This window comes from Hylobates moloch, unplaced genomic scaffold, assembly GCF_009828535.3.
Source record: "Hylobates moloch isolate HMO894 unplaced genomic scaffold, HMol_V3 SCAFFOLD_20, whole genome shotgun sequence".
NCBI lineage: Eukaryota > Metazoa > Chordata > Mammalia > Primates > Hylobatidae > Hylobates > Hylobates moloch.
In genome coordinates this window covers 41008685-41018669 of record NW_026652295.1, presented here as the reverse complement: position 1 = coordinate 41018669, position 9985 = coordinate 41008685, and the positions used below count along the sequence as shown (strand labels likewise).

At 37.8% G+C, this 9985-nt stretch overlaps 1 protein-coding gene across 1 annotated transcript in view; it reads right to left on the bottom strand.

Annotated features, from left to right (window-relative positions):
* UBR2 (ubiquitin protein ligase E3 component n-recognin 2) overlaps positions 1-9985 on the bottom strand; it is a 127179-nt gene that overhangs the window by 38294 nt on the left and 78900 nt on the right. Inside the window, exons 17-22 of the mRNA XM_032140517.2 lie at positions 9617-9682; positions 7763-7885; positions 7562-7625; positions 6504-6628; positions 3948-4000; positions 1644-1746 (exon numbers count right to left, since the gene is read on the bottom strand). Coding sequence (XP_031996408.1) covers positions 1644-1746; positions 3948-4000; positions 6504-6628; positions 7562-7625; positions 7763-7885; positions 9617-9682 — 534 coding nt within the window. The remainder of the gene's footprint in view (positions 1-1643; positions 1747-3947; positions 4001-6503; positions 6629-7561; positions 7626-7762; positions 7886-9616; positions 9683-9985) is intronic.

Here is a 9985-nt window from a genome sequence, read left to right as displayed (position 1 = left end):
CAGCCTCCATAGAAGCTGGGATTTACAGGTACCCGTCACCATGCCCAGCTAATTTTTGTATTTTTAGTAGAGACAGGGTTTTGTCATGTTGGCCAGGCTGGTCTTGAACTCTTGACCTCATGTGATCCACCCATCTCGGCCTCCCTAAGTGCTGGGATTACAGGTGTGAGCCACTGTGTCTGGCCAAGGATGAACATCTAAAATCAGAAAATAACACAACAGAGGCCGGGGTGTGGCAGCTCACACCTGTAATCCCAGCACTTTGGGAGGCCAAGACAGGTGAATCACCTGAAGTCAGGAGTTCGAGAGCAGCCTGGCCAACATGGAGAATCCCCATCTCTACTAAAAATACAAAAATTAGCTGGGCATGGTGGCACACACCTGTAATCCTAGCTACTCGGGAGGCTGGGGCAGGATAATTGCTTGAACCTGGGAGGCAGGGGCTGTAGTGGAGTGAGCTGAGGTCTGCACTCCAGCCTGGGTAACAGAGTGAGACCCTATCTCAAAAAAAAAAAAAAAAAAAAAAAAAGATATCTATCCTTAATGTTCTAGTCCTCCCCCAAACTGATACATCAAGGTTAATTTTTCTTCAACTAAAAGAATCTCCAAACGAGTTCTCTATTACTTCAAATTAGAAGGGAAACATGTACAACCCCAAACCAAAAAAACTTATTTAAGCTTGAACTCTATGACTTCATCAAAAACTTAATAAAAGCTTTATGTTTAAGTTTTGTTCAATGCTGTTTATTGAAAAACCATTTTAAGAGAAGATTGCTAAAAGGCAGATTTTTTTTTTTTTTTTTTTTTTTTTGAGATAGGGTCTCACTCCCATCGCCCATGCTGGAATGCAGTGGTGCAATCATAGCTCACTGCAGCCTTGACCTCCTGGGCTCAAGTGATCCTCCTATCTCAGCCTCCTGAGTAGCTGGGACGAGAGGTGCATGACACCATGCCTGGGAATTTTTGTATGTTTAGTAGACGTGGGGTTTCACCATGTTGGCCAGGCTGATCTTGAACTCCTGAGCTCAAGCAATCTGCCCGCCTCAGCCTCCCAAAGTGCTGGGATAACATGCCTCACCAAAAAGGCAAAATTTAATTACCTAGGAATGATCGGAAAGCTCCACGAATCTCTGTGAGAAAGTGTTAAATAATACCAATTCTGAAATGTGCATAAAGTGGATTAACTGATTATAATACAGGTTGAAAATTTGTTTTAAAAAACTGTACCCATATATGTATAGGTATGTATTATATAGATCTTATATATATATGCACAAAACGCTAGGGGGAAACTCCAAAATGTTAGGTGGGGGTATTTTAAGTAACTTTTACTTTCTTCTTTATATTTTATATTTTCCAAATTCCCTACAATAAAAGTGTATCATTTTTCAATCTGCAAAAGCAGTAAAAAGTTGTTTAGGAAAAAACATCCAAGCCAGATACAGTGGTGCATGCCTCTAATCTCATCTACTCAGGAGGCTGAGGTGGGAGGATTGCTTGAGCCCAGGAGTTTGAGGTTGCAACGCTCTATAATGGCATTGTGAATAGCCACTAAACTCTAGCCTGGGCAACATGGCGAAATCCCATCTCTTAAGAAAAACAATGCAACCCTTCCCTGCTACATTTTTAATTTTCCCAATTACCTTGGACTGTTCTGCCCTTGAAAAGTGATAGAAATACAAGTTGAACTCTTTGGCACATTCTGGTTTCAGTTCATACATGCCTCGTCCTGTTAATCCAGGTTTCCTATGAAAGAAAGGACCTTAGAATATTATTACCAAAGCCATACACTAATTTATGAGATAGTCTTGGATATTAGAACAAGAAAGCAGAGCTCTCATATACTGCTGGTGGGTGTTAAGCTACAACTATTTTCAGTGGGTTGATTTGGCAATCTAAATCCAAGTTCTACATGCATCTGTTTTATTTAGCATGCCCACTTGGAATTTATCCTAACTAGACAAGTGAACGTGATGGACACTGCAGTGGCAACAATTAAAAAGTCTATTAACGGGAAATAAGTAACAAATTACAACATCTCCAAACAACTGAACACCATTAACAGTGATGATAATTTCTCTATTTTCACATGTAAAGACCTCTGTGTTAAGTTTTATTAAGTGGAAAAAAGCAAGTACACTATTGGGGTTTAGGGAACTTTCCTAAGCAAATTATAAAACCCAGAAGCCAACTGAGACAGAGTTTTAAAAACAGAAAGTTAAAAAACAAAGTTAAAAAACAAGGGACAGACTGGAAGAAAGTACTGTGATGTATTAAATAACAATTGATATTTCTAATATATAATACTTTTGGAACAATGAGATAGGGACAAACAACCATAAAGAAAAATGCATTAAAGTATGAAAAAACAAACAGCCAATAAACACACGAAAAGATGCTCAACTTCACTGTTATTAGAGTAATGCAAATTAAAATAAGGTACTAAAAGACTGCTCATATTAAAGTGTTGACAAAGTTGCAAGGCACTCTTTATACACGGCTAGTCAGAGTGTAAACTGATGACTTTTTTGGGAAGGGAATTACGAGGTATGTATCAAAATGTAATACAAGCTTTCATTTTGATCTAGCTAATGCTCAAAGAAACACTTTCATAGTCAAAGATACACTTGTTAATGCTGTATGTACAAGGATGTTCAATATTTGTTTATAAGAGAAAATCTGGAAGTTATGTATTATACTTATAGGGAAGAGGTCAGATACATTACAGTACATGACTACAAGGAAGTGAAAAAGGGCCTGGCGCCATAGCTCATGCCAGTAATCTCAGCACTTTGGGAGGCCGAGGCGAGCTGGATCATCTGAAGTCAGGAGTTTGAGACCAGCCTGGTCAACATGGCGAAACCCCATTTCTACTAAAAATACAAAAATTAGCCAGGTGTGGTGGCGGGCACCTGTAATCCCAGCTACTTGGGAGGCTGAGGCAGGAGAATTGCTTGGACCTAGGAGGCAGAGGTTGCAGTGAGCCAACACTGTGCCACTGCACTTGAGTCTCGCTTTGTCACCCAGGCTGAAGTGAAAAAGGATGAAGTATGCCTATATGTACTGACAAAGTATATTACATAAAAACTAAAAAAACCCAATAAAAATAACAACCCCCCCCCTCCCCCGCCACTAAGGACACAAATACATGGAAACATTCTATTATTTAATTTTAAAAAAGGTTATAGAATAGTAAATACAAAATGAGCCCATTTTTTGTTATAAATATAAGATATTTAGAAAGATACACATCTAAACATAATAGAAATCATCTGAGGGGTTGGATTACAGGTAATATTTTTTCTTTGTATTTTTCCATATTTTTTCTAAAAGCAAGTATTGTCTTTATGACCAACAAAAAATAAAGACATTATCTTCAAAAATTTATAATGGGTTAAAAATAATGAATACATTGTCATTGGGGTAGGAAGCAAAGAAAAAACAGGCTTAAGAAACTGCGTCAATATCTTTAATAAGCATTTACTAAATGCTTATAAATTTATTAAATTCCAGGTCCAAGCAATAAATTCCCCAGTTTATTGACTGGGGAAGACTGTGGACACTGGAGAAGGCGGCATTGAGAGGCTATCCCACAATTTAGGTGGCACATTCAAATGGAAACAAAGAAAGCAGTTTTAAGAAATTACAATGCATTTACTTAGCTCACTGCTGAGGTTAATTTTTACTATTTGAAACCATCAGCTATGAACATCTATTCTGAATGTGACAAAAACCCTCACAATGTCACTTTATGTTGCTGAGTACAGGGTGAGATCAGAAAAGTGAAATGTCAGTGAGAAATCTAATTCAGAACTATAATTTGAAAATGTCTGTCAATCTCTGAAAGCTGCAACTTCATTCTCAGTTGCATCAAAGAAAACACTCTAAGAAAAATGAATGTACTGGAAAAGTAAAACAGAATGTGAAATAATAGGAAGTAAACTCACTTGAAATGGGCAACTGCTTCGATTACACTCTCCATGCCAGTCTCCTTGTTCTCCTAAAGGTACAGGACACAAGTGTGTTTCATGTTAATAATAACTACTAGCACTCTGAGCATTGTGTTTTATCTCATTGACCCTCATAACAACCTAAGATAGATACACCTTATCTCCATTTTTACAGATGAGGATTCCATAGCAGATACAATAATACAAAACCAGACACACTTACTTGGTAAGCTGATGTTTATTCAAACTGATATATTATTTTAAAATACATAAGATAGATAAAACTTTATGATTTTTAAAAAGTCACTACCATACAGAATCAAGGTAAGAGCTTTCTAAAGGAATTAAATGAAAACACAAAGTATATAAAACATTTAAAAAATTTATGTAAAATACTTCTGGTATTTTATAAAATAGTTGCACTAATTTCTTGTCTACTTTCAGTACAACAGCACTTCCCAAATCATATCTCATTCACGATAAGATATTAATAGGAATTCTGTGAATAAATAATTCTTTAAAATGTTTGGGAAATACAGTTACAATCACTTTATTTTTTATTTTTTTGAGACGGAGTCTCGCATTGTTACCCAGGCTGGAGTGCAATGGTGTGATCTTGGCTCACTGAAACCTCCACCTTCCAGGTCCAAGCAATTCTCCTGCCTCAGCCTACCAAATAGCTGGGATTACAGGCGCCCGCCACCACACCTGGCTAATTTTTTTTTTTTTTTTTAGTAGAGATGGGGTTCCACTATGTTGGCCAGGCTGGTCTTCAACTCCTGACTTCGTGATCTGCCCACCTTGGTCTCCTAAAGTGCTGGGATTACAGGCGTGAGCCATTGTGCCCAGCCGACAATCTTAAACCACTTTAAAAATGCTTTTTGAAATTTTATTGTTCCTTAAAGTTTAGGCTAAATTATAACTGCTTCCCAATTGAACAACTTGGGATTCACTTCCTGCATTAAAGCAGTACAAGTAATTTTTATCTTGACTAGATATTTAGTGACATTAAGGAGTTATTCATCATTCGGCCAGGAATGGTGGCTCATACCTGTAATCCCAGCACTTTGGGAGGCTGAGGTGGGCGGATCACTTGAGGCCAGGAGTTTGAGACCAGCCTGGACAACACAGAGAACCCCCATCTCTACTAAAAATATAAAAATTAGCCGGGCATGGTGGCGTGTGCCTGTAATCCCAGCTACTTGGGAGGCTGAGGCATGAGAATCACTTGAACGCGGGAGGCAGAGGTTATAGTAAGCCAAGATCATGCCATTGTACTCCAGCTTGGGCGACCGGGCCAGACTCTGTCTATCTCTCTCTCTATATATATTTAGAGAGATACATATATATATATAGTTTTTAAAAGTGTGATAACATAAAGATAGGGTTTTTTTTTTAAGAGTCCTCATTTTCTAGATCAGAGTTTTTCGACCTTAGCACTACTGACATTCAGATCAGATATGTTGTGGGGGGTTGTCCTGGGTATTGTAGGATGTTTAGCAGTATCCCTGGCCTCTACCCACTAGATATCAGTAGCACCCCACACCCTGCCCTGAGTAGTGATATTCACAGATGTCCCCTGGGGGGCAAAATTGTCCTCAGTTGAGAATCACTGTTTTAGATACATATAGTCCTATTTATAGATGAAATGGTAAATACAGTATTTTCTAGGAAATAATACAGGGGGCACAGAGATTAGTGGTTGGGGTATGGATGAAACCAGACTGGCCTCTGTTGAAGCCGGTGATGGGTTTGTTATACTACATTTTTTAATCTCTATAGATGTTTGAAGTATTTATAATACAAAGTTTAAAAGTATTACTATGCAACAAAGACAGGTTGAAATCTCAGAAAAATAAATGTTAATTAAGGTTGAAAGTTTTGATCTATGTTTCATATTAGGGCAAACATTTTGAAAAGCCTCAATGAAAATAAAGTCCCTTCTCAATTACAAGGGTTGAGTTTCTGAAAAGCCCCATGGCTGAAATATAGGTTGCTGGGGAACTTATCACCCCTGGAAGGAAAAATAGTTGCAATTTAACCTATGAATGTCCTTTTCACTATTATTTTACATTCACTAAAATGAAACAAGGGCTCGTCATTAAGAAGACTCTCTGGAGGCCAAGAAGGAAAAAGCTTAGGAAAACATTATTTATTCTACTCAACATAGGTGAGTAGGCACTTCTGACTCCCTTCCTCAATATACTAGGTTACAAAGCATTATCCATACCCATAGCAACTCTGTACTAAAGACCCTATAATGACCTCTTTCTGTGGAGTACAAACCTTAGTGCCAAGGTTTGCGCTTACTTTTTGTTTAGTGCCCTTATCTTCTTCAAGGCTTTATTGTAAAAGATTCTATTACTATTCTGTTTTCTACTCCTATTCTCTTTTCCTAATTATTTATAATAAGAGTGACTGGAATTATACACATCCCATGACAATAGATTTTACAATTGTGAGAAAGGTATACAGAAGTAAATCTATAGATACTAGACTGATAGGGAAAAGTTTCTACATTTTTTTTTTTTTTTTAGAAATGTAGGTACTTACATCTTCAGGTAAAGACTTTACCAATTCACTATGAGCCATAGGCTTGATACTCAACTGATGGATAATCTCTCGCTTGATTTCATCTGTAGCATTTACCTGTCCAACTCCAGGACTAAATCTCTCTCCTGTCAAAAATGAAAAAGTATATATACATACATTTAACATAATCACAATATTTTCGTGATATATACTTATAATTCATGCAGCATGTTATATTTCTCTAAGTCTGCCTGAGCAATGGGAAAGTAATGACTGTTCTGGCAATAAGCCAGGGAGAGAGCAGCTCCTGACCATGCTTCTGCATCTCAGACCCAACATGTGAGGGCAGGCTTTAGGCAGTGGAGAGAGCTCTTGCTGCTGTTTTGAAAGAATGGGATCAGAAACGTGGGAAGGGATTAAATGTGGTCAAGGAAACTACATTTACCCCATTCTCCTTGTGGCAGCAAGGAGGGAGAGCCTTCCTTTCCCCTACTATCTAGTGGCAAATAAAATATCAACTTCAGAGACCTTCTTCATTGGTGTCATCTCCTGACAGTAGCCAGGATTCTCTGCTGTATGGACTACAGGGGGTCTAAAACAATAGTAAAGGACTGAAGATATAGGTAATAAGGAAAGAAATCCACATCTATTAGCCATAGATCTAAAGGTAGCTTGGAATTATTGTATCTGAAGTCAAGAAGATACTTTTGTACCACAAACCCATGGAGAGAAACATAGTTAAGATATAAATCAAGAGTAAACAGATCTTAAATATCCTATTCCTTGCTTGCTAAATTCTCCTGTCACCCACTCCCCCCACCACCTCCTCACAAAATACAGAGTCTTCCAGTTTATTCTGCTTCAGTAGTTGTATTTTCTCCTTCTTCCAAAGCACCACAGTGCTGTTACTCTCAATATTACAGTAACCAGAGGGGAGAAAAAGAGAAATATTCCAATTCTCTTCCCCTAAGACTGAGTATCCTCTCAAAACAAGGGAAACACAGACCAGAAATTCCAAACTATTTGCTACTATAAACGTCAGTGTAATTTATTAAGTGCCTCAAACAATTTAAACTTACCAACAAGCATTATAATGAGGTATAGCATTTCTTCTATTAGAGTATTGTTCTGCTGAACAACATCCTATAACAAGTGAGGGAAGATAAAGTTCAGAGATAATAATAGGCATATTGTATAATCTCAAGAGGATTAACATATCCAAAAGGAAGGAAAGATGCTTCTTTAGCAATGTGTTGTGGTTTCATAAAACATGTTCTTACCTTATGGGTAATCTCAGAACTAAATCTTTTTCCATAGTCTGGAGTACTGAAAATCTGATAAAGTTCAAAGCGGCTGAGCATGATCATCAGGAAATGATTTGGATCCATCATGGAGACACCTGTCTTTTTTTTTTTTTTAATGTTTGAGGTAAAGGAAAAAAGGAAGGTCAAAGGGGCCACTATTGAAACAATTAGTGAGAGATAATTTGGCTTGCACAAGAGAAAGCAGTTTACCAATCCTAAAACGTTCACCAATCCCAGTAAAAGATGAAAACCTATTTAACCTCAATCCCTACTTGTGGTAGCAGACAAGTATGGAAAGGCATCTAAATTGGTAAAACAAAATACCAACAAACAAGCCCCAAACCTAAGCCCACCCAGCACAGTAACACGAACTATGAGTTCTCTTTCCTTCTAATACTTTGAAATACTTGTATTCCTATGAATTCAGTGCCAAAATTTTATTTTGGGGTTCTCTGATCACTGTTTGGACTCGGAAATGTGGTATATTAATTAACCTTCTAGTATTTTAAAAATATAGATCATATTAAACTATTATCAAGATCTCCTAACCTATTTTTTTCTGGTAAGCATTATACTGACTGAAGTGACAGCTTTTAAATATTAGTTTCAATTCTCTTTTAATTCCATTTGTATAAATTATAAATCAACTTAGATTTTGTTCTGAACTAATATTTTTTTGAAATATACATTTCTTGACTTTATTTTTATTTATTTATTTTTTGAGACGGAGTCTCACTCTGTCGCCCAGGTTGGAGTCCAGTGGAGTGATCTCAGCTCATTGCAACCTCCGCCTCCCAAGTTTAAGTGATTCTCCTGCCTTGGCCTCCCAAGTAGCTGGGACTACAGGCGCATGACACCACGCCAGGCTAATTTTTCTAATTTTAGTAGAGACAGGGTTTCGCCATTGTTGACCAGGCTGGACTCAAACTCCTGACCTCAGGTGATCCACATGCCTCAGCCTCCCAAAAGGCTGGGATTACAGCTGTGAGCCTCTGTGCCCAGCCACCTTTATTTTTCTATAATGACTAAATCCATTCAGCAGTAACAGAGAACAACTACTATGTGACAAGCACTATGCAAGGCAAAAGGGACAAAAAAAGAAACAAGATACAACTGCCATGGTTTGGTGGGGTGGGGGTAGGATGCTGAAGAGTAAACAGTAATCACAATCCAGGGTTGTGAGTGCTATGGCAGGGTTAAATACCATGCTAGGGTCCTCACAAAAGGGACATGTAGCCAAGTTTTAGTGTGTCAGGGAAGGCTTCCTGGAGGAAGTAATGCTAAAGTAAACACAAACAGGAAAATAAGTTAGCTAGGTAAATGGAAAAAGAAGGGGTGGGTAACTTAGGGAGAAAAGAAATCAATATGTAGAGTTTAAGATGTATGAGAATATGGCAAATTCAGGGAACTTCAATGTAGTTAAGTATCGCAGTCCTTGAAAATTAGTTTAAGGGGTTTAAACTAAGAGGTTTAACATTAGTACATTAGTTAAAGAACCAGAAGACAATGAAGAAAGGATGGCTTTCAGGTATATGACTTTAGCAACTAGGTAGACTGTGGAACAATTCACCAAGGTAGGGAAGTGAAGACAGGAAGAAGGCATGGAGGAAACATGAGGAGTTATTCTGAACACGTTTAATCTGAAGTGTCTCTAGGAAATATAGATGGAAATGATCTGAAGGCTGTTAGCCATATGAGCTTGGAGCCTAGGAGACAGGGCTAGGCTGGAGTTGTAGATTTGGGTGTGATCACAGGTGACTGAATTCTATGGAAATAACAAGAAGCAAAGATTCCCCACAACCTTTAAGTTCAATGCTTTTAATTCATTACCTGAAGCATTACTACATCCTTGTCAAACATCTCACGTCTGCATTTCACATTATGGTAGTAATAAATCTAAAAAAATAAGTAATTATATTGAGTAAATAGTTATGGGTTCAGGCTCTCTCCTAAACCTTCCCTAAAAGCACAAGCTGGTACAAGAATGTGTGCATGTGTGTGATGTGGTTTCTCTAACAATTAACATTATCTTAGTATAGATTAATTAATTACAGATTTTCACATTACAGTGGTCATGATATGGTTCACATTTTGCAGCTAACTTGCTGGGTTTCCGAATAAAGTAAAAGGTTGTGGTCTCAGGAAGGTCAGGAGCTACCAAACACAGGAGAAAAAAAAAATCCGTTTACGGCTATACCA